Here is a 25,556-nt window from a genome sequence, read left to right on the forward strand (position 1 = left end):
TGCATTGCAGTGCTATTCATTTAGAAGGACACCCCAATAAACATTTTTTTTAGCACACCACAACACACAGATGTGAACCATCTGTGTATTGTGGTACAGTACATTGACAAAAATACTGCAGGCCCCTTTAAAAAATAATAATAAATGCACATTTTTGCAGGTAAAAAATGTGCATTTATAATTTTTTTCTTGGGAGCCTCCACTATTAGCAGATTGCCGCAATGTTAGGCTCTTTCAGACTGAAGTCCAGGAAGCTCAATGGACTCACCAGTGCTCCCGCTGTTCATTGAAATCTACAAGCCGTCAGCTGCAATGGCTGATGGTAGTTGTAGTTCATTCATTCACAGAATTCTGTCAATAAATGGCATGCCTGTGTGGGCAGAACCCTTCGTAGTTGGGCTGTTTTCAAATTGTGACCTCGTTTGCAGGGAGCGGGTCCCCCACCTGCTGTCACAAGGAGGGGGCAAATCGGGGGGGGGGGGGGGGGGGGTTTAAGTGGTGGATGTCCAACATGTTACATGTTATACCCTAAATATGGGTGCAACATGTTGAAAAGGGTGATCCTTTAAAACCTGCATTCTAAAACCTTGACATACCATTAAAAATTAATTGGCTGCCTTGCCGCAAAGTATGGTATTAAAAAAATAACGCACATTAACATGCGTACAGTAATGTATAGCAACAGTCTGAAATGGCCTTCATTTTAAATTGTATGCTCCATTTGCCCCCATATTCCTTCTGTATTGAACTGTGTGGCAATTGTTCTGTCTCCCTTCATATTGTAAAGCGCTGCACAAATTATTGACGCTATATAAATTCTGTATTATATGTAGCGGTAGCCCCGTAGGGGCTGCTGGATATTGTGGTCCACCTGTCACCCTGCCCCAGCCTGGCATTCACTTCCCAGTGAGACAATGAACGGTCCATATGTTTTTTATTGAGGGATTTTGAACTTGGATAGGGTACGTAAAATTATGAGATGTCCAGAATCAATAATGGGAACAATAAGGTGATCAGTTGGAACCTCTATTTACACGTCTAGATTCTCAGTCTCCTCTAACACAACGCTTATTTGTAGACTGTTGCTCTCTCTCTCTCCTGTACAATACTTGATTCCTTGTACAGCTAAAACATGGTAGGCCCAAGTCTGACTCTGTCAGACCTTAGCAACTGCCATTTGCAGGCAGGAACTGTGGGCCCCTTTAGTGTAGCAACACATAGGAAAGTCTTTAGTGCTAGCTGACCTTAGTGAACTATTGCTCCCAGTCAGTCCTCTTCAGAACCTTCCAGCCTTCCTGGCTGCAGCTGGCCAAATCTACTGCCCATGACATCACAGTCTCTCTTACTGGCTCTACATCCATCTCAGACTGCACACTCCCAGTCCACTCTGGCATGTCTCCCCAGCTCTCCCAACTGTGCCTGTCACTCACCAGCCCTCCTGGCTGCACTTTGGTGGATCCCTCCTGGCGACTTGCCTGGCAACACTAGCTCCCATTGCCTTTCTCGATTCCTCTCTTGTACCTCCGGTCCAGATCCATCTTTGTTTCTCAGCAAGGCTTCAACTTGCACCGAATCCTCAGGCCCATGGTCACCCCCACAGACTGGGGAGTGCCTCAAAGGCCCCGACAACCTAGTGCTCCATCTCCAGCTTCTTCCACCTGACAACTCCTGCCCAGCAGGGTTGACTCTAGTTATTTAAGGAGAACTGCCCCCTATCAAAACAAGTTGGGGATTGGTCAGGGCTCCTTAGAATACCTCAGGAAGCCCCACCTCTCTTTCCCTCCTCCCTTCTAGAATCCTCTAGAAGCCAGAGGGAGGTAACCGAGAAGTGATGCTGCATGAGATTCACCTGCTGCTACTCTAGGCCACGCCCAGTCCACAAAACAGGCCTAGCTTACAGCTAGGCCTGATTAAATCTACCTGCACTTACAAAAACCTACTTCTAGCACTTACCTAAAGTATAGGCTGCTCTCTTGTACTGAAAGGCTTGGTCGCCACATTCTAAGAATACTAGCGGCCTCTGGTTTTGGAGTCATGATACCCAAATAACATGTAGATTACTAATCTGTGACCCAGAAAGTATCAACATCATTGCATTATCATATCAGCTATAGAACTAGTATTCTCAGTTCAGCTATATCAAGCTTCATATAGTGTCTCAGTAGAGGTTCCATTCAATGATTACTATCAGAGAAATCCATCAAACTCTCACCACAATGGCTAGTCCTAAATCACTTCATCACTTTGCTAAACATTTTCTGGCATGCATGCAGTTCTTTAGAGGCTCCCTCAGGACACATAGCATAAAATGATTTTTATAAAATGAATCATTCCCTAGACTAAACTGATTATTCATTGATGAATGACAGACCTTTCTGGTGTCTTGGGTGTACAAGTCAACTTCAAGTGCATAAATTACATGACTGGCCACCTTTACTAAATGGTTGAAAAGTACATGAGTGTAATATTTAAATATGAACTTGAACGCATTTAGAAAGAATCTGTCATATGTAAAATAAAATCACAGTCTGAAACAATGTAAAGATCGCCTTTGCTTGCTCAACATCCAGCTAAAGCTGGTAAGCAGCATCAGTGTTTTTGGGTACTTTCTATGTAAATCTCCAAAAGCAAGATGTATGAAAGGAGATCAATTTAAACTGGTGTAGCCATGGTGTTGCAGCTAGTAAAGAATGATCCGCCAAAATATCCCACTGCCAGACTTCATACATCACTTCCAGAGACAATCAACAGTTTTTTGCAAGCTTTGTTTTTGTTGTTTTGTTGGGGGGATACAACTTGGATAGGGACTGGAATATGGGATGCCCATAGGATTTATAATTGAAGCACAAAAGCACAACGTTAGAGCCAGAAGATTGAATGTGCATGAACATTAACTGTAAATTTTCTCCTACATTTCCATGAAGACTGTTGCTCCGCCTCTGCTCTCCTCCCACAGACTATTTGCTTCCAAGGATTCCTCATTCAATACCGTGTAGAGAATAAGGACACCACTTCTGACCGTGTAGAAATTATGTTCTCATAAACTTCTTCCCTCCTGCACAAAGCTTGGTTCCTTCTACCCACACTGGTTTCCTCCTGCACACACTTGTAGTTACTGAAATTAAGTATGTCACATCTTCTTCTATTGGGTAATATGGGCCCACTCTGAATAAGTCCCTTTACTGGCTCTGGTTGCTCACTGCAACTAGGCCTGAGGCCTGCAGAACCTCTCCCCAGAGGCCTAGTAGGTTAAAAGCATGACTTTAGGCAATCGACTACTGTTCCCAGCCAACCCTACTTGAAAATCATGTGCCCTCAGGCCACATTGACGTGACAGTCCCCACAGTCTCTTCTCTCATCCAAGACTCCTCATCATCCACCGTATGTATGATGAAGACTCTGCTAATGACCGTGTAAAAGCAGAGTTCCCTCACAGAGTTCCTGGCACCTCCAGCCCTCCACTGTGGCAACACTCACTGACCTTCCACTGCCCTGAGTCTTTGACTGAACCATGCATTCCAACAGCTTCACCCGCCCCTCTGCTCCAGGAGTTCTCTACCATCCAACCGAGTGGTGGCAGAGACATTGTCAATGACCATGTAGAGGCAATATCCCTTCACAGTTCTCCCTGGGCCTCCTCCTGCAATTGGCGCACCCCCCTCCCCCAATGGGGATGACCACCTGCTGCTGCCTAGCATTCCATTCTTCACTTCACTCAGCCGACTTCTCCCCTCAGTGGCAAATCACCTCAGCTTATATATGAGGCCGGCCACTCCAGTTCCAGGCCCAGCCCCTCTTCCCTCTTCCAGAATCTTCTCTCTGGAAGCAGGGGAGGTGCCCCAGAGCTAGAGCACAGGTGGTCACACCCACTGCTACTGTGGCCACTCCTAGCCCCCAGATCACTACAGACAGGCCTAGCTTACAGCATAAGACCACCCAAATTTGCCCGTGCTTAAAAACCCTAATAAAATAACCCTTACTAGCACCTACCTACTGGTAGAGGGTGCTACACTGGTGAGTGCAAAATCTGGTGCAATTCTGTATAGAAATCCATCAGCATCCGAGTTTTATTGTTAAGCCTCGGTTCACACTGGAACCGGCTGCGGAACGCATAGGAGTGCTGTGCATCCCTGTTGCCCATTTCAGGGCCAAATCAGGGCTGAATCTATACCTGAATTTGGCCCTGAAGCATAGCCAAAGACGCACATCGTTTCTGTGCAGTGTGCTCCGCAACCACAATGGAGATATGTGAACCAGCTCCATAGGGAGCCAGTCACATTCTCTTGCTATGAGAATTGGATGAGGAGAAACCCACATCCAATTTTTGTAGGTGTGAACTCAGCCTGAAGCTTAATTGAAAAAACTAAAGTTAGAAGCTGAAAGTTAATCTCCGTTTGTTCACACCCTCCCTTCCCTCCACTGCCACATTTGGCACTTTTTAGGGGCGAGCGGGGAACCTGGTTTTGAGATGTAACCCCTCCCACTTCCATGTAAGATCCCCACGGCAATCTATGAGGATTTGCGGCCCCTCCGCCTTTCGCATGCTGCCTTCTATGACACACACAGGTCCCAGAAGGTGGCATGACTTGTGCATGTGCAGTAGGAAACCGGTTTCCTTTACTTACAATGCCAGAGCCTGCATCCGAAGCTGATTGACATATCGACTCGGGGTGCCGACTTTGTGAGATCCCTGGACAGGTAAGTTTCCTTATATGAAAAGTCAGCAACTACAGCGTTTGTAACTGTTGACTTTAATTTTTTTTCCCAGACTTGAGCTCCGTTTTAACGACCATGCACTGCTGCACCAGATTCTAAGTGTACCAGTTTTAGTAAATCTCCCCCATAAAGTCAGAAGTTCTTCTACTTATTTGTAATAAGCGCTGAACACTGTGCATTTGGCCAGGCTCAGTGTGAATTTGGCCTTACTTTGAGACGCTAATTTAATAGCTTTAGAAGCATAGTAGAATCATTTTACATAACGAGACACCATTCTTTCAATGGTGCCTTCATAAAGTAGACTTGAACTTAAAAGGCGAAGATCTCCCATCTTACAGAGAACATGAAGAAGTGTTAAACTTTTTCTTGAAATCCTCGTGAAAAATAGCAGTACACTTCCTGTCATGTGACTGTGCCTAGGCATGCCTGTGTCTTGGGCTTCAGACTTGTATATCTGCAGCATGAGAGCATTATGAGTGAGAGTGAGGTTTGGTGATGCGTTGTCCACTGTTCTCTTTGTTGGAGAGGAAGCAGTACATGAGGACTAACAATACAAGGATTTCCATGCTTCTTCTGCATTTACAATGCAAATCTGTACTTCCTGCTGCTTCTTGATCTTAGTCCTCTCTTTTGGGGTACCTGCATTCACTAATGTCATTGTGTGTTTAGGTGCATGCCCAGAAACAAGCTTTACACTTTTATTACTGATAGTGTGACATTTTGGGGTTGATTTATTAAAGGCAACCAAGCTGTGCACTTTGCAAATTGCACTTGCACCTTGCAAGTGCAGCTGCTCCAGAAAGTAAATGAGCAGAAGCTCTGCTGATTTCCATCATCCAATCATGTGCAAGCAAAAAGTAGCTGCCAGCCTCCCCTGAAATACTCACCTGAACCCGATCTCGATCCAGCGCTGTGCACATCTGCAGAAGCTCTTCTCTCTTGTCTCACAGTCTTGGCTGAGAGCAGTGGAAGCCATTGGCTCCTGTTTCTGTCAGTCAAATCCTGTTAGCAGAGAGCAGGGGCAAGCCAGGTTGTGTGTCTGAATAGATCCAAACAGCCTGGCTTTGTACTGAGCATGCATGAGTGTACCTAGAGGAAGCGGCTTCCCCTGGGGGAACTCAGCGGGGGAGGAGCCAGGAGAGATGGCAGGGGACCCCAGAAGAGGAGGATCAGGCTGTTTTGAACAGCCCAAAAACAAGCCACAGAGAGGCAATATAGTGTATTATTGTCTTTAATAAAAGCACTTACATACATACGTAAGGCACAAGTAGATAGCAGCACAGCTGTAGGATGAGGCAGGGGCTGGTCCGTCACTCCGTGGCGATGCAGGAAACACATCATGTGTCTCAGCTGAGAATGAAATTGGAGAGCTCCTGTATTAGATGAGACACAGCCTCAATTTCATCTGAATCATTGTCTCCCTCTTCGCTTTTCAGTAGTTCATTGTGTGGGTGAGCTATTAAAGCAAATCACTCGACGAATCTCCTGTAATATGAACAGAATCCCAGACATTACCTAAGCTTGGTCACATTAGTAGGCCTCGGCCAGGAGGTGACGGCTTCCAGCTTCTGGGGGTCTGTGGCCACTCCATCAGCAGACACGAAGTGGCCAAGGTAGTTGACCCCACCAGGGTAATGAAAGCGTTTTTTTCCCGATATTCAGGATGCATGAGGATTTGGTAGTACCCGCTCTTCAAGTCCAGCACGCTGAACCACTACTCCCGACAGGCTCTGCAACGCACCTTCTATTCTTGGGGTATATTGGTCAGGAATGGTCCTTCGGTTCAGCATTTTATAGTTGATGCATAACCTCAGTGACCCATTCTTCTTCCGCGCCACCACAATTGGTGAAGCGTATGGACTCTGGCACTCTTGGATGATACCTGCTCTCTTCAGTTCTGCTAGTTGTTCACCCAGGTCTTTCGAGTCCTCTAAAGGAATCTGTCGGACTCTTTCTCTGAAAGGCTTGTCCTCTTGAAGACAGATCCGGTGTTTGGCGCTTTTTGCACACCCCACATCGAACTCACTCTTGGAGAATGCAGCCTGACATCTCAGGAGTTGAGTCTTGGCCCTTTCCTTCCATTCAGGCGAGAGAGGAGTATTTCTTCGGATAGAACTCCTCGACAGGGATTCTATCCTTCGCTCCTGCCTCCAAATCAGATGGTGAGACTTGGGTGGCCGGATTCACTTGTCCCAGCAACATCCGAGCTGGCATCTTTACAGGTAAGGCTGTTACATTGCAAACACTAACCAAGATCTTCCTGTGACTCCTTTGCAAAGCCTTAGTTGAAACCACTTTGGGAATTATCTCCACCACCATGTCCTCTTTCTGGCTGTCCACTTCAATGACGATGAAAGGGCCTGGTTGCTCCCAATTTAGCTTGACCGATGCTCGCAGACAAGCTACCTCCCTGGGCTGTAACACTTTTTCACATCGGTCCAGATGCCATATCTTCCCTTCAACTGGGGCCTTCTGCTCTTGTACTAGGTGCTGCTAGGCTTGTCTTAACATGGGGTGTACACCTGCAGTTAAAGTACCCGGTTCCAAGGCAAGAGGTGTCAGCCTCCGAACAAGATCAGTATTGGTCCCTATGATCAGGGAATTCTTGCCGGCCCCTGGTGGGCAAGGGCAGACTACTGCCAGTGTGTCAAACGTCTGGCAGGTGCTTAAGATGCTTGTCATAGAGGTCTCTGTAGAGGAGGGTCACTTGAGCTCTAGTATCTAGGAGGGCCTTGGTGTAGATTCGCTCTACTTGGATGGGGACAACAGTTGGATCCGGCTTGTGTCTCCGTTGAGTTCTGGGAGTCTGGTGTGCACTCTCCGATGCAAGGCTATATGTATCAAAGGGAGCTGAATGCCCGGTCGCTCAGAGGCAACAACGGGAGCCCTCTGCAAGGGTTTGGAATTCTGCTGCTGTCTCTTTGCATCACTGATTTTGGAGCTAGCTTCTGTAGATGGGCGCCCAGTTGGCTCCTTCACCGGGGCCCTCTGAATTTTCCCACCTGCTTTGCGAAGGACAGCTTCTTCAAATGTTTTCACCACTTCAGCTGTGAGGTCAGTTAGGTTCTCTTTATTCAGGCACTGAGCGATGAGATGTCCTACTTCCCCACAGCGATAGCACTTCCTAACTGTAGAAGAGAAAGCACCCCTTCTCTCAGTAGCGAGGGTGGACACCGTCTGTTAGGGATGAGCCGAACACCCCCCGGTTCGGTTCGCACCAGAACTTTCGAACGGACCCCCAAATTCGAACGAACGTTAGAACCCCATTGAAGTCTATGGGACTCGAACGTTCAAAATGAAAAGTGCTAATTTTAACGGCTAATATGCAAGATACTGTCCTAAAAAGGGTTTGGGGACCTGGCTCCTGCCCCAGGGGACATGGGTCAATGCCTAAAATGTTTTTAAAAATGGCCGTTTTGGCGGGAGCACTGATTTTAATGACGATTAAAGTGAAAAAAAAAGTGAAATATTCCTTTAAATATGGTGCCTGGGGGGTGTCTGTAGTATGCCTGTGAAGTGCCACGTGTTTCCCGTGTTTAGAACAGTCCCTGCACAAAATGACATTAAACGGAAATAACACCATTTAAAACTGCTTGTGGTTTTAATGTTATATCTGGTTCCTGCAATATGGTTGAAAATCATTGAGAAAAATAGCCCTCCCTGCCCATTACCAGCCCCTTTAGGTCTTGTACGCATATTAAGGGGAACCCCGTACCCATATTAAAAAAAGGAAATGCGCGTGGCCCCCAGGCCCTATATACTCAGAACAGCAGTATACAGGCGGTGCAAACAAGACAGGGACTGTGTAGGTTTGTTGTGTTAAGTTGAATCTGTTTGTAATTTTCAACTGGTACATTTTTGAAGTGTAGCTCCAGTCAAAAAAACTATTTTTAAGCTTTTTGGAAAACATAGGGAAGTGTTATCACCCCTGTATAATTTGTTTTGTCGTCCATCTTTTTTCATCTCACTTGCTGTTGTCTCCTTCCGTTTGCAAGTAGGAGATGTTTGTAAATTGGATGTTTGAAAGTAGGGGCCTGCCCTATATGCTCTGCAGAAATGGCGGAACAAGGTGTTGGTTTTGCCACAATATTGTAAGCCCTCAAAGTGACTCTTGGTGGGCGCTGGAGCGCCCTGCTGTGAACGATTATATCAAGAATTGTAATTACATGCCATTGTTGAACAGTGGTAGAAAAATTGACCTTTGGTGGTTGTGGTGCTGGTGCGACAACACTATAAGTCCTCACCGTTACTCTGGGTGGGCACAGGAAGGGGCCCTCCTGTGAAATATTATATCAAGAATTGTAATTACATGTCCCTGTTAAACAGGGGCAGAAAAATTTGGCCTTAGGCACTGCTGCTGGTGCCACCACACTGCAACCTCTTCCATATACTCTAGTTTTATTGCAGGAATTAGCCCTGCTGCAAAGCATTGCATCAAAAATTGTACTTAAACGCCCCTGTTAAACAGGGGCAGAAAAATTGGGCCTTAGGCACTGGTGCTGGTGCCACCACACTGCAACCTCTGCCATATACTCTAGTTTTATTGCAGGAATTAGCCCTGCTGCAAAGCATTGCATCAAAAATTGTACTTAAACGCCCCTGTTAAACAGGGGCAGAAAAATTGGGCCTTAGGCACTGGTGCTGGTGCCACCACACTGCAACCTCTGCCATATACTCTAGTTTTATTGCAGGAATTAGCCCTGCTGCAAAGCATTGCATCAAAAATTGTACTTAAACGCCCCTGTTAAACAGGGGCAGAAAAATTGGGCCTTAGGCACTGGTGCTGGTGCCACCACACTGCAACCTCTGCCATATACTCTAGTTTTATTGCAGGAATTAGCCCTGCTGCAAAGCATTGCATCAAAAATTGTACTTAAACGCCCCTGTTAAACAGGGGCAGAAAAATTGGGCCTTAGGCACTGGTGCTGGTGCCACCACACTGCAACCTCTGCCATATACTCTAGTTTTAATGCAGGAATTAGCCCTGCTGCAAAGCATTGCATCAAAAATTGTAATTAAACGCCCCTGTTAAACAGGGGCAGAAAAATTGGGCCTTAGGCACTGGTGCCACCACACTGCAACCTCTCCCATATACTCTTGTTTGATTGCAGGAATTAGCCCTGCTGCAAAGCATTGCATCAAAAATTGTACTTAAACGCCCCTGTTAAACAGGGGCAGAAAAATTGGGCTGATGGCATCAACCAGAACCAGAAATGTTCTTCCAACATATCAGCGGAGGAGGAAGAGGATAGACAATCAACATAACAGGACAGTCACTCAGCATCAGCATAGGCAGTCTTGAAGGGATGTGGTATTTCAAAAAAAATTATTCGGTTACATCAGCTTCAGGTGCTTGGTAGCTGTGGGTGATCCAAGACTGATTCATCTTGATGAAGGTCAGTCGATTAACTGATTCGGTGGACAGGCGCACCCTGTGATCGGTAACAAAGCCACCAGCAGCACTGAAGGTGCGTTCCGAAAGAACGCTGGATGCAGGACAGGCCAGAAGCTCAATTGCATACTGTGCAAGCTCTGGCCAGTGATCCATCCTCAAGACCCAGTAAGCCAGAGGATTTTCGGTGGGAAAGGTATCCAAGTCTGACCTTGCCCCTAGGTATTCCTGCACCATGTAAATCAGACGCTGGCGATGGGTGCTGGAACCGATCATACCTTGGGGCTGCGGACTAAAAAATTGTCTGAAAGCATCAGTCAGACGGCCACCTTCTCCACCGCTCCTTCTGACCGATGCCTCAGCAACACGTTGTCCAGGACCAGGAGTTTGTAACCTCCCAGTCTCTGGGAACGCGTTGCACAGACCTTTCTGCAAGGCCTCCCGGAGATGTCTCATCCTCTGCTCCCTCTGCGATGGCAAGATAAGGTCGGCAACCTTACCCTTGTACCGTGGATCAAGGAGAGTGGCCAGCCAGTAATGGTCCCTCTCCTTGATCCGAAGAATACGAGGATCCTTCCACAGGCTTTGCAGGATCAGGGAGGCCATGCAGCGTAGGTTAGCTGAGGCATTCGGTCCGGAGTCCTCTGGGTCACTAAGGACAACATGATCCGCAGCTACCTCCTCCCAGCCACGTACAAGTCCACGTGTTTCTTGGGACTGTAAATCATCCCTACAAGACTGCTGCTGCTGATGCTGAGTGCCAGCCTCCACCTCCATGCTGACACAATCATCCTCCTCCTCATCCTCTTCCTGTGTGATGGGTGGCACAGCAGGAACACTGTCTGGATAAAGGGGGCCTTGAGAGGCAAGGAAGTCCTCCTCTTCCTGCCTCTGTTCTGCCTCAAGTGCCCTGTCCATTATTCCACGCAGCGTATGCTCCAAGAGGTGGACAAGAGGTACAGTGTCACTGATGCATGCACTGTCACTGCTCACCATCCTTGTGGCCTCCTCAAACGGTGACAGGACAGTGCATGCATCCCTGATCATGCCCCACTGGCGTGGTGAGAAAAAACCAAGCTCCCCTGACCCTGTCCTGGTGCCGTAGTCGCACAGGTACTCATTGGTGGCCCTCTGCTGCGTGTGCAGCCGCTGCAGCATGGCCAATGTTGAGGTCCATCTGGTGGGCATGTCACATATAAGGCGGTTCTTGGGCAGGTTCAACTCCTTTTGGAGCTCAGCCAGCCGAGCACAGGCATTAAATGATCAGCGGAAATGCACACAGACTTTCCTGGCCTGCTTCAGGACATCCTGTAAGCCGGGGTACCTGCCCAAGAACCGCTGCACCACCAGGTTAAGGACGTGAGCTACACAGGGCACATGGGTCAGTTGTCCCTGTCGGAGGGCGGAGAGGAGGTTGGTGCCATTGTCGCAAACCACCATTCCTGGCTTAAGCTGGCGTGGCGTCAACCACCTCTCGGCCTGCCCCTGCAGAGCTGACAAAACATCCGCCCCAGTGTGGCTCCTGTCCCCCAAACAAACCAGCGCAAGCACGGCATGGCATCGTTTTGCCTGCGTACTTGCGTAGCCCCTGCAACGCCTACGGAGCACCGCTGGTTCTGAGGACAGAGCACTGGAAGAGGCCATGGAGGAAGAAGAAGAGGAGGGGGTGGAGGAGAGAGGTGTGTCACAACCAATAGTAGCATTTTGGAGGCGTGGTGGCGGAACAACCTCCAACACTACTGCACCTTGTCCTGCATCCTTCCCAGCTGCCAGAAGAGTGACCCAATGGGCCGTGAAAGACAGGTAACGTCCCTGTCCATGCCTGCTGGACCATGAGTCAGCGGTAATATGCACCTTACCGCTGATCGCCCTGTCCAGCGAGGCAAGGACATTGCCTTCCACATGCCGGTAGAGAGCCGGAATCGCCTTCCGTGAGAAAAAGTGGTGTTTGGGGACCTGCCACTGAGGAACCGCACATTGTACAAACTCACGGAAGGGGGCCGAGTCTACCAACTGAAAAGGCAGCAGTTGAAGTGCTAGCAATTTAGCCAAGCTAGCATTCAACCACTGGGCATGTGGATGGCTGGGAGTGAACTTCTTCCGCCGGTCCAGCAGCTGGGGCAGGGACATTTGCCTGCTATAATCGGACGTGGGTGTACCGCTAGCAGAGTTCCCGGAAGCACTTGGCTGTGACACACCTAATTCTACACCTTCATTCCTCTCAGAGCAGGTTTCAGAGAGGACTGAAGGTCTAGTGGGGTTGGAGATGCCAGCTGATGAGGAGCAAGGAGAGGTCCGCTTTGTTCTTTGGTGTGGGTCTTTGAGGTACGCTTGCCAACGAGCTGCATGGCAGGTCAACATATGTCTGGTCAAGCATGTGGTGCCCAAGCGGCTGATGTTTTGGCCACGTGAGATACGCTTGAGCCACGTGAGATACGCTTGAGACATATGTTGCAAATAGCAGCGGTGCGATCTGATGCACTCGTCTCAAAAAAGGCCCACACCAAAGAACTTTTAGAATAACGTGCAGAGGCAGCGCTCTGCACAGGCGGAGCTCTGCGGTGTGATTCAGTCGGTGTGCTGCCCCTAAGCTGGCCCCCGGAGGGCATCCTGCCTCATTGGACATGTGCCTCCTCCTCCTCCCTGGCACCCACGTGGAGTCAGTGCCCTCATCATCCCCTCCCTCTTCATCGCTGTAGCAAACCTGGCAGTATGCTGCAGCTTGTGGAACATGACTGCCAGATTGCTGTCCTTCTTGAGCATCCCCTCTCTCTGCGCTCACGCTACTGCCTTCCTCTAGCTGAGTGTCATCATCAGAGCCCACAAAACACTGGGCATCCTCCTGGAGCATGTACCCAACACTGTGCTCAAAGAGTTCAGGAGACTCCTCAGGAGGACGTGGTGGGTCTAGGGAAGGAGTCACTGATGATGACATTGAGAGGAGGGAAGACGATGCGTTGGCAGCTGCTTTGCTACTACCCTGAGACTGGGTGAGAGAGGATGAGGAGGATGAAGAGGGCTTGGTCATCCACTCTACCAAGTCGTTGGCATGTTGCGGTTCAACATGTTCAGCTTCCGAAAAGAAGGACAAGCATGTCCCATGGCCACATGCTGATGACAATGCACCGCGTCCACGACCAGCACTGTTGTCTCTAGACACAGAGCCTGCTTGCCCTCTTTTATCGGCTCGCGCCTGTCTGCCTCTCCTTGCTGGCCTTCCAGACATGGTAATGGCCTGAAGGGAGTTGGGTAAAACAGCAGTTGGGTAGTGTATATTGTGCTGGAGGCACACAACACCCACTAACTCCTGCAGATGCCTTTATTATAGAACACCAGAGATAAAGGGGTATATACAGATGTATACTGTGCTGTGCTGGAGGCACACACAACTTCCAATAACTCCTGCAGATGGCAAGTGGGCTCAAATAGAGAACAGCTATGTAGGTGGATATAGCGGTATGTACTGGGTACAGAGCACACAGACAGCACGCACTATCTCCTAACACTACTGACTGCAAGCTCTATTATTAAAGATAGATCACTAGCTATATAGGTGAGGTGAATATAGCGGTGTATACTGCGGTCAGGGCACGCAGACAATAACCACTACACAACAGCAAGATAGAAAATCGGTCGAAAACGATCGGTGTGTACTGTGTTGAAGGTACACAGAACACCCACTGCTTCAGATGCCAACACACTACACGAGGCCGCCGCGATGGCGGCCTTATATAGTGTGGGGCGTGCACTACACAGCCTGAGCTATGATTGGCCACAGGCAGGATCGCTGCTGGCACTGCGATTGGCCAAGCATGCGGGGTCACAGTGCATGCTTGGCCAATCATGAGCCAGCAATGCACTGCGCAATCGCAGTGCATTGTGGGCCGTGAGCACCACGCGAATTTGACGCGAACGGACCAAAATGTTCAGATTTCGCCGAACGGACGAACAGCCAATGTTCGAGTCGAACGTACGTTCGACTCGAACACGAAGCTCATCCCTACCGTCTGTTTCACTTCTGCCAGTGATTGTTGCATATTAGCATGCGCTTCCATCACTTGCCCCACTGGCTTCTGAATTCCATAGAATGTTTGCTGTAAAGTAGTTTGCGCTTGAGCCAACTCAACTATAGCTTGCGTCAAAGTGTCAATAGGGGTGCAAGGCCCTCCATCTGAACTTGTCTCCAGTTCAGTCCCAGCCTGTATGATGTAGGCCACAGCACCATGTTTGAGACTCTTGGCAGACTCAGGTCTTTGTGTCTTGGCTGTGATGAGGGGGCCTCCACCTCTTTAATAGGCTTCATAAGATTAGCTGAGAAGGTCACCTGAACTCCTGGCTTGAAGCTGTAGCACAATAGGATCTAGTGGCTGTACTCTTTGCGTCTATGTCATTAAGGCTTTACTGGAAGCTTTGGCTTCCATCCCACCCTTCATAATGACTTGCTGAAGGATCTGGTCCAGCTGTGTAACATAGGCTGTTAGCCTTTCACCCTCCATTTGGTATGTGTGGTGGAAGAGATAGATCAGCTCCGTGCAGTCTTCTATTTTTCCATAAACCTCACAAAGTGCTTCTAGACACTGGTAAACAGAACAGCTGGGTTTATCCCATTTCAGATTTTGAATTAGATCAGAAGCTGGGGCCCACAGACTCTCAACCACCCTTTGCCTCTTTATCGTGTCAATCACTTTCCACTCTTCGACCGCTTGGGTGGCTTGATCAATCCAGGTATCAAAATGATCTTCTCCTGGGGGTGTGGGAAATTTCCCTCGAGAAGTACCATAGTTTGTGATAATCACAATTGGTTGACACTACCGTATTTTTAAGGAGCCCTATGAATAGCTTCCCAAACTTGGCCATTAGGAGGGAAGAGGAGTCTTCAAAGGATGTACAGTAGCTGGTTTGATGTTGTGACCTCTGGGTCTGGCTTGGTGCTGGAACTGGCTGGACATGTATCTGATGCTTTCAGCTGAATTAGACAAAGCTCAGTATTGCTAGCCAATTGTACACGGGTCCCTCGGAAATGGTCAGGGACTCCTTGCTTCCACTCTAGCAGTGCGCAGGTGCGAGAGATTCCACGGTCTGGTTTAACATCAATCACTCACACCTTCCTGTCTGGGCATAATGTCCTCACCACTTGACAGATCTGCTCTTCAGCCCCGGAGGGAGGTGAAAGTAGTCCTGTGTTGCTGTGTGGAAATCATGTTAATCTTCAGCTAGCTTTTAGGTGTTTAATTGAATGCAAGAAATATTGAATGTTAAGGCAAAGTAACTGATCCAATAGGCTGTGTATAACCAGCAGACAATCTTCCTGTGTAAATCAAAACTGTAGCTAGATTCACAATGATCACTGCCTTAAAGATGTTACATTCTGTGGAACTACAAGCATCAGCAGAATAATGAATGGCAAAGATGTTGGTATATAGTGTCTATCATATGTTGATATAGATCCTTGAACTAAAGATGGTAATGAGTGAAAGAGACAATGATGTCTATATACAGTGTCTATAAGACTGGGCTGTTGCCCGCTCAACACTCTGCAACAGGAGATGATGATGATGATGAAGGTTTATGATGATGAAGATCTCTCAAGAATGTGGCTCAAGGGATGACATCCGGCCTCTGCCGCACAACACCACGGCTCACACAGATCCGATATCTTTGCAGGGTGGATGGAACAGAAGCGGCCTTTGGACTGCCGCCAGACAGTGAAAGGGGACTGTCTGCATGTGTCCCTCCAGATATCGGTTGGGTAATTCCGCCAGAGCAGGCTGCGACTCAGCTGCAGATCACCCTGTCACAGATTCCCTGCATGCAGATATACGCCGCTCCCGAGAGAGAGATCTAGGCCTAGAACAGCCTTTTTTATAGCCTCTCCCAGCAGTCTGTTGTTCTCTTGCTCAGCAGTCTGGAAGTCGTAGTCCTAAAACAGAGTAATCTCAATGTGAACCTTGAGTCCTGGAACTACAATTCCCTGAATGCTTTGCTTCCTGGTGTTATTCACTCTGCAGGAAGGATGTGATGACACAGTCTTTGCTGCAACTAGAGGGAAACAGTTTCACTGCAGCAATGTTACGAAGTGTCTTCTGATAATGCAGGTAAGATAGCTGGCTACAAGTGGAACAGGACTCCTTCTTTACAGGCAGGTCCTATGTGACCATGTATACCTTCTATTGTGATAGCTCTGCACTGAGGACAGCCGAGATTATAGTGAAAGGTACAAGGCTGCTTGTATATACAGAGTGCAGACAGTTTATGGATGCCACGTTTGCCTAGGAGCTCAGATTACTGACAGGGAAGCTTTGTGAACTCATTAACCCCTTTGTTGCATCTCTATCTTTGTCCTAAAGGCTTTGTAATCTGATTGCTCTATTGTAAGCATCTATGTGAAGTTATTTCCTATTAACCCTATCTGTACTTTGAGCTGAGATTAAACTGACAGGCAACACAGCTTATCTGATTTTGTGAACCCCTTGTTACTATTTTTCTCTCTCTTATTCTCTCTCTCATTCTCTCTCTCTGTCTCTTATTCTCTCACCCACTCTCTCTCTCTCATTCTCTCTTTCTTTCTCTCTCTCTCTCTGTTTCTCTCATTCCCTCTCTCTGTCTCTCTCTCTCATTCTCTCTTTCTTTCTCTCTCTCTCTCTCTCTCTGTTTCTCTCATTCCCTCTCTCTGTCTCTTTCTCATTCTCTCTCTCTCTCATTCTCATTCTCTTTCTCTTTCTCATTCTCTGTCTCTCTCTCTCTCTCTCTTATTCTCCCTCTCTCTCTCTCTGTCTCTCTCTGTCTCTGTCTCTCTCTCTCTTATTCTCTCTGTCTCTCATTCTCTCTCTCGTTCTCTCTCTCCCTCATTCTCTCCCTCATTCTCTCTCTCTCATACACACACCCCCCTCTCTCTCTCTCGCTCTCATTCTCTCCCTCATTCTCTCTTTCTCTCTCATTATCTCTCTCTCTCTCTCCCTCTCTCATTCTCTCTCTCTTATTCTCTCTCTCATTCTCTCTCTCCATCTCTCATTCTCTCTCTCTCATTCTCTCTTTCTCTCTCATTCTCTCTCTATCTCTCGTTCTCTCTCTCTCATTCTCTCTTTCTCTCTCATTCTCTCTCTCGTTCTCTCTCTCTCTCTCTCTCATTCTCTCTCTCTTTCTCTCTCAGTCTCTCTCTCCCTCATTCTCTCTCTCTTTCTCTCTCGGTCTCTCTCTCCCTCTCTCAGTCTCTCTCTCTCATTCTCTCTCTTTCTCTCTCATTTTCTCTCTCTCATTCTCTCTCTCTCTCTCTCTCTCATTCTTGATTTCCAGGCTGTGGGCACTCAGTCTGTCTATTTTGTTTGTAGTCCCTCTCTCACTCGCTCTCTCTCTCATGCTCTGCCTCACTGATCACTGTATTAGTGTCACTGGTCCCAAAAAAGTATCAAAAGTGTCAGTTAGGTCTCCAATTTGTCCACTGCAATATCTCAGGCAGAATACATATTGGCCTAAAGATTAGATTTTTTTTTGTGTTTTTTTTTTTTTTCATAAATCTATCCCTTTTTTGTAGACGCTATAACTTTTGCGCAAACCAATCAATATACACATATTGCATTTTTATTTTTTTTTTACCAACAATATGTATAAGAATACATAACGGCCTAAATTGTGGAAGAAATTTGTTTTTTATATATTTTTGGGGGATATTTATTATAGCAAAAAGTAAAAAAATAGCTTTTTTTCAAAATTGTCGGTCTTTTTTTGTTTATAGCGCAAAAAATAAAAACCGCAGAGGGGAATCAAACATCCCCAAAAGAAAGCTCTATTTGTGGGGAAAAAAGGACATCAATTTAATTTGGGTACAGCATTGTACAACTACTCAATTGTCAGTTCAAATAATGCAGTGCTGTATCACAAAAAATGGCCTGGTCATTAAGGGAGTAAATCCTTCTGGAGCTGAAGTGGTTAACTACATAATATCTTCAAAATATACACTATATTTTTGTACACGTAAATAGAAAGGACAGTGGACACGTTACTTTATTTATTTATTTTTTACAGCATTGGACTTTATGCACTTAATCTATGAGGGTTTTAAAGTGATCAATACATTTTCTAAGCATTTTATGTTGATTTTTCTTGTTCAGCAATACATTTGATTGTATGCACTTAGTGTGTGAAGATATCAGGCACTTTATTAAAAGTGCACAGATAGTTGGTAGAATAGGTAGAAAAATAAATAGGTAGAAAAGAGAGAGATAGAGAGAGCAAGAGAAATAGTAAGAAACAGAAGAAAAAAAGAAAAAATTATTTATGTGATATATATATATATATATATATATATATATATATATATATATATATATATATATATATGTATATATATATATATATATATATATATATATATATATATATATATATATATATATATATATATATATGTATATATGTATATATGTATGTATGTATATATATATATATATATATATATATATGTATATATATATATACACACATTCATACATACTGGGAATTTGTGATTTTTTTTTTTTAACACACATTTTTATTCTTATTATAAGATATGAATAAAGCAGAATGTATGAGTCAGGATGGAGCTGACAGGGGAGGAGAAAGCTGAGCAGTGAAATGCTAGTTCACATTCCAGGGAAACAGAGAATGCAATGATTCATGGGAATCGTAGTTTCCTTTCCTATTGGCTCAGTAAACTACATTCCAAGATGGCATTGCTAGAAGGAAGTAGAAAACAGAAAGAGAAGCTCTGAATGCATTTTTTGAAATGCCTCTGACAATTTTTTATCCACAACACAGAGATTAAGATTGTAATCAGTGTTAGGTGTGATTTATGAAGGTATTCGATTTTTGGTGCTGAAGGTGAACTTGTGCTTTAACCGCTTGCCAACAAGCCACCGTCATTATACTGTGGCAGATTGGCTCCTTCCCCGAATCGCTGTAGCTGTACGTTGGTACTTTTAACAGCTATAGCAGGTGCGGGCGCGAGCGCGCGCGCTGCACGGCGGGGGAGCTGATGTGCATGGCCGGTGGCCGCGATGTCCTTCAGCCACCCACGATCGCTCCACGTAGAGCCAGCACAGGGATCTGTCAATGTAAACAGATCAACGTTCTGACAAGAGAGTACAGTGAGATTGTCTGTTCCTAGTACCTTAGGAAAAGTGATCGCTTTGTAGTCCCAGTCAGTCCCCTCCCCCTCACAGTTAGAAACACATTTCACCCCTTGATCGCCCCCTAATGTTAACCCCTTCCCTGCCAGTGTCATTTATACAGCAATCAGTGCATTTCTATAGCACCGATCGCTGTATAAATGTGACTGGTCCCAAAAAAGTATCCGCAATGTCGCACTCCTGCTAGAAATCACTGATCACCGCCATTACTAGTTAAAAAAAAAGATCATAAAAATGCCATAAATCTATGCCCTATTTTGTAGATGCTGTAACCTTTGCGCAAACCAATCAATATACGCTTATTGTCATTTTTTTTTTTTTTTTACCAAAAATATGTAGAATACATATCGGCCTAAACTGATGAAGAATTAAAAAAAAAAAATTTTTGGGATATTTATTATAGCAAGAAGTCAAAAATATTGCTTTCTTTTCAAAATGTTAGTTTTTTTTTGTTTATTGCGCAAAAAATAAACACTGCAGAGGTGATCAAATACCACCAAAAGAAAGCTCTATTTGTGGGGAAAAAAAGGAAGTCTATTTTTTTGTGTACAACGTCGTATGACCGCGGAATTGTCAGTTAAAGCGATGCAGTGCTGTATTGCAATAAATTGCCTGGTCATTAAGGGGGAAAATCTTCTGGCACTGAAGTGGTTAAATACTCCTAACTAAAAGTTGCTTAAGTAATAAAGGTCATCTTTATACTTGGCAAGTGTGTCCTTTAACTGCCTCATTTCTTGTGACTAAATCCACTACAATCATCTCTTATCACACTGTCAAAGGCTTAACAGCTTTAACCGCCTGCTGTATTACAGAATGCCTAGCTAGTGCCCGTCCCATTGATGATTCCAGAGTTCTGTTTCCTGATGTCTGGGCTACAGGCCAGGTAACTATTTCTAAATAGCAGTGCCAGGCACAGCATAGGACATTGCTGCAGAATCCACTCTGATTGGCACCACGTTGAAGTTACCACTTCATTATTCTGGACAGTTGCTGCAGGCACTGTTGATGCAATTCTCGACCATCAACATTTTGCTGTAGGAAGGCCAACAGTATATGACATTTAAAAAAGACTGTCCCACTTGTTCTATGGCGGGTATTTGAAAACAACGTTGGGCACTGCAAGGACCGAAAGGATGACGGAACTCCTAATACAAACAAAGTCTTCTAATTCGTTTACCATCAGTAGCATGACGGATGAGAAGAACATCATTAAGGTAGGAGGCTCAGACTGAAGTCTATAAAGATTGTTTTCCTTTCCACCTAGGCATATTCTTTGTACAGAGGAATGTAAAATGTTAGTAAATACTGTGAAGTTATATTATCTTTAAAGTGTAGGAACCTTACGAAACTGGTATTTTGTTTCTCTTGCTCATGATTGGATCATAACAATAAGCATGGCTTTACTTTACTGACTAAGCCTCCATTCACACAAGAACTCAGTGCAGGAAACCCGCAATCTGTGTGCGTTTTTCACACCACGTTTAAATCTCACTGCCTTTGTGATCTGTGATCTGCAGCAGGGGTCAGTGCAATGTTAATGACATCCTGAAGGCAGGTTGCAAACGCAATGTTTGTTTACCTGCATTGGATCGCATGGTACAAAATGGCCATGCGATCCATTTGAGTGCATTTCTAAAATTGGTGCATGCACATCTTTGGTACGATGTGGTGCGATTTGAGTCCATTCAAACTGAATGGGCTCAAATTACATCACACTGAATAGCATGCGAGTTGCACAGAAATGCAACTTTGAGAGAAACCTCTCCCAACCATCCAGGAACAGTTTGGTGATGAACAATGCCTTTTCCAGCATGATGGAGCACCTTGCCATAAGGCAAAAGGGATAACTAAGTGGCTTGGGGAACAAAACGTAAAAAATTTGGTTCCATGGCCAGGAAACATCCCAAACCTTAATCCCATTGAGAACGTGTGGTCTCGAGGCAGATGAACAGATGAACAAAAAACCCCCCACAAATTTTGACAAACTCCAAGCATTGATTATGAAAGAATGGGCTGCCATCAGTCAGGATGTGACCCAAAAGTTGTTGGCCAGCATGCCAGAGTGAATTGCTGTGGTCTTGAAAAAGAAGGGTCAACACTGAAAATATTGACTCTTTGCATAAACTTAATATAATTGTCAATAAAAGCCTTTGACACTTATGAAATGCTTGTAATTATACTTCAGTATACCATAGTAACATCTGACAAAAGGACTCAAAAACACTGAAGCAGCAGACTGTGTGAGAATGAATATTTGGGTCATTCTCAAAACTTTTGGCCATAGCTGAAAGCTAAGTGAACATTTACTAAGGTATCTAAAGCAAAAACTTTTTTTATCATTTAGGATGAAATAGGTAATGGTTAAAAGCAATCATGTTATTTAGGCCATCTATGTTTACACTTCCTATCCTGCAAACACAACAGGAAGTGGGAGGAAGGTAGGCATATTCACATAACAGTGGGTAGAGTCAACGCAAAAAACAGCTGGGTCCACAGGGACCTCGATAGGACAACATGTAGAAGTAAAAATGGCAGAAGTATTATAACACGAGTCCGGGCCGAATGGGCAGGACATTAGATAAGTGGAGAGACCTAGGGTGGGAGGTGGGTGGGAGGCACGGAGTTGGGCGGGATAATATTTTGTAAACATATGTATATGGTGAGAAGACCTTTTCGTAGCCCTATGGGCACAAAAAATAAAAAAATAAACCCCACATATATGTAAGAGATAAATGCTACAATGATGCTGAAACGAGTCGGGACTACGATGAATGGTAGAGTTGATTTAAGCGTTCACTGATGTGGCAAAAAAAAAAGAAGTAAAAAGGGAAAAGGAGGAGAAGAAAAGGAAGAAAGGGAATACAAAAAAGAGGGGAGAAGGAAACCTAACTGGACCGCCGAGCATTGGGCTACATAGAAACTTGTGTACATCATCAATGCATTCACTAGCGTGCCAAAAAAGCGAGCTAAGGAGCATATAGCGCAAAAACTATAAAAAAGGTGTCCGAGGAAGGGTGTCCAATCCTCACGTGCAAAGGGGAAGCTGAGGGAGGAGGGCCCCACACCAGCTAGCTCCAGGGAAATCATTGGGGGAGCAATTTTTTCAATTCATCAGAGGCAGTTTACCATTCTTTCTGTGCAAAAGAGAAACAAATTAGGAGAGTTTCTGTTCAGATAATACATTAATAGTAAAGTATTAAATCATAAACTTTATGAAAAGATTTTATTTGTACTTTACAATGTAGTTATTGTTAAAACACATTGATTCAATTAAAGTTGGTAACAACTCACTATGGCTAGCTCAACAGTTTAGGTGATAACCTATATGATTCTATATTAACAAGGTTAAAGTAAGACAGGCTGTAACAATGCCAGTGCTAATGGGGGAATTTATAATTTTTTTTGTCATTATAACGATGCAGGATATTGGTGAAAGTGGCAATAAAATAGAAACTGGCATGGGTTCCATACTTAACAAAGGGATTTCTGCAGTTTTCAATATAGAAAACTTTTGGACCTTGCATACGGAATGTGAACTGCCTGCCAGTAAACTGGCAGGCAGCACACATATCTATCTCTACCCATGCAGTAAACACACTACATGGGCACAACCTGCATATCGGCAGAGAAAACCCATCCTGGTAAATGCAGGGTTAACAGCCCTCCTCCTCCCATTTCCTCTATGCTGAGCAGGGGGGTGGGGGCAGTCAGAGCGAACCAGAGCAATCAACTCAAAATCTTTTGCTCACTATGCCGTATCTCTCACACTTCATGACATAAATGGAACAGATCCCTTCTTATTAACAAAGGGTCTTTGCTAATTAGGATCTGCTCCTTTTTACTCCATTTAGAAGAGTGGAGCAGGCTTTATGCTTGTGCCATTCTTTTCCCAATGTATTTAATTCACAGCAATATACACATTCAAAGTGTTAAAGTACCCATGTTGGGGGGTCAGCATAAAGAAGGCACTAACCTGTAAAAGAAATGGAATTATACATACCTACCTTTTGGCATGTTTGCTATAACTTCACATACCTGCCCTTCGGCCCGTTTGCTAAAACTTCTGCTGTCTATGCAGTGTCTTTCACACTGCACAGCATAGAAAACAGAGCAGATTGCCCCTAATTAACAAAGGGGCCTGCTATCCCTTTGTTAATTAGGAGCAGCATCCGCTACTTTTTTTTCTCAATTTAGAAGAGTTAAGAAGACTTTATGTATTTATTTCACAGTAATGTAAACATTGAAAGTGTTAAAGTGTAGTCAGAGGCTCAACAAAATAAAAAAGGCACTAACTTGTGAAATAAGCGGTGTTATACATACCTTCCCTTCGGAACCATTTGCTAATACTTCACTCTGTAGCAGAGCTCTTTGCATTGATCCGATTCATTAGAAGGGGTATTTATTAAGTTTAAAATATGGATCAGGTGCCATAGATACAGGATAAAGGTACAGCAACTAAGAAGCCCCATCAAAGGTTTAATACAGTGCCCTTAAATATTTAGTTAAACCCTATATTGGTAGAAATGCGTGAAAATGCAAGCCTTCTAGTTTAAATCTGCCAAACTTTTTTAAAAACCTTGAAGAAAATGTAAAGTCTACTCAGATCAGATATGGTGACAACTATTCCTTATCTATGGAGAATGTAGCAAATATAAATGATCAGCAATATTGCACCTATATTATGTGTTAACACTACTTATAGGAATGCTGTACTGAACACTTATGTAGCCAGGTACCCAGCAGGACCGGGAGGAGCATCATGACTCCTGTGTGAGTGTGCAACTGAGGACTTCCTGCCCGTGCTACTGGCAGGGTGGGCTGTTTGAAATTCTTCACCTGCTCCTTCAACTCAAGGGATCCACCCTTCAGCCAGAGTGTCTGCAGCAGCTTAAGGAGACCTGATACAGGACCATGGGAACTGTAGTTCATGGGGAGGGCTATATTGTGGATGTGGATCTTTAAAAATCCACTTTATTAAAATAACAGAATAAGACCAGAATAACACATGCTATAGTGGACCATTTAGTCAGTGCACTGCCATAAAAGTGCTTTAAAATAAATAGTGTAAAACTTTGGCATTACCTCATCAAACATCCAATGTGGCTACTTCCAGGTTGCACAATGAGGTCATTAGACTCTGCCCTGTAGCATTTCATCACTGCCCATGTGACTTCTGCAAGGGTGAACTGGTGCACTTGATTATTGACCCTTTAAATCTGCATGTAGAGGTTGGTTTTAGGGGTTATTCAGCAAATGGGCAGTCTCCTGTTGTACTGAACTGCTAACAGTGGGCAGTAAGCACAGCTGCAACTGCTCACCAATCCTGGCAATTACTGAACCTTGTCCTGGACACCTGTCTGTTTCTTCACCTCCAAAACTCGATCCTTGGTGGCTCAGTCCTTGCAATTTGGTGCTCAAAGCTCAGTCTCAGTACACACCTCCAGGACAACCACTGCCTTGCTAAAGAAGCTGAGGGTAAAGGTAGACAGGCCAAGCATGTCTCCAGACCTAAACCCTTTTGAGCATCGGTGGGGCATCCTCAAACAGAAGGTGGAGGAGCGCAAGGTCTCTAACATCCACCAGCTCCGTGATGTTATAGATAGTCATAGAGGAGTGGAAGAGGACTCCAGTGGCAACCTGTGAAGCTCTGGTGAACTCTATGCCCAAGAGGGTTAAGGCAGTGCTGGAAAATAATGGTGGCCACACAAAATATTGACACTTTGGGCCCAATTCGGACATTTTCAGTTAGGGGTGTACACACTTTTTTTGCCAGCGGTTTAGACATTAATGGCTGTGTGTTGAGTTATTTTGAGGGGACAGCAAATTTACACTGTTATACAACTATTATACAAGCTGCACAATCACTACTTTACATTGTAGCAAAGTGTAATTTCTTTAGTGTTGTCACATGAAAAGTTAGAATAAAATATTTACAAAAATGTGAGGGGTGTACTCACTTTTGTGAGATACTGTATACGTATATAGTATTCCCCTTTGCTGGTCTCCTGACAGCTACATAAACTATTATGTAAGGAGGGGAGGGGCTGAGGAGCTGGGCCAACACATATTCACATGTGAAATACATGTGAGTGTTGAGGATCCTAAAGGAATAATTCCCCAGTAATTCAGGTATATTAAGGGGATTTCTGCCCTTGGGAGGAGTACATCAGTGTGATGAGGAGAGTGGTGGGGAAGGCACATTGCAGTCATCATGTTTTTTTACAAGCCATCAGATTTGTTGGCTGTAAATAAATGTGTCTCCCACGTCCCATTTACAGCTTTGT

At 45.1% G+C, this 25,556-nt stretch overlaps 1 protein-coding gene across 3 annotated transcripts in view; it reads left to right on the plus strand.

Moving 5' to 3' along the window:
• Nucleotides 1-16,068: 16,068 nt before the first annotated feature.
• Nucleotides 16,069-25,556, plus strand: part of LOC143987283 (serine palmitoyltransferase 3-like) — a 95,825-nt gene continuing 86,337 nt past the window's right edge. For 2 of the 3 annotated variants that reach the window (XR_013276623.1, XM_077485905.1), the window contains exon 1: nucleotides 16,069-16,203. Coding sequence is in view for 2 of the 3 variants with exons in the window: in XM_077485905.1 (XP_077342031.1) it covers nucleotides 16,084-16,203 (120 nt within the window). In the remaining variant the exon portion in view is untranslated. Of the gene's footprint in view, nucleotides 16,204-20,084; nucleotides 20,487-25,556 lie in introns of all 3 variants that reach the window. The other variant, XM_077485906.1, reaches the window with a different exon arrangement.

This window comes from Lithobates pipiens, unplaced genomic scaffold (genome assembly GCF_037356315.1).
Source record: "Lithobates pipiens isolate NorthernLeopardFrog02 unplaced genomic scaffold, aLitPip1_a1.2 Scaffold_18, whole genome shotgun sequence".
In the NCBI taxonomy this organism is placed as follows: domain Eukaryota; kingdom Metazoa; phylum Chordata; class Amphibia; order Anura; family Ranidae; genus Lithobates; species Lithobates pipiens.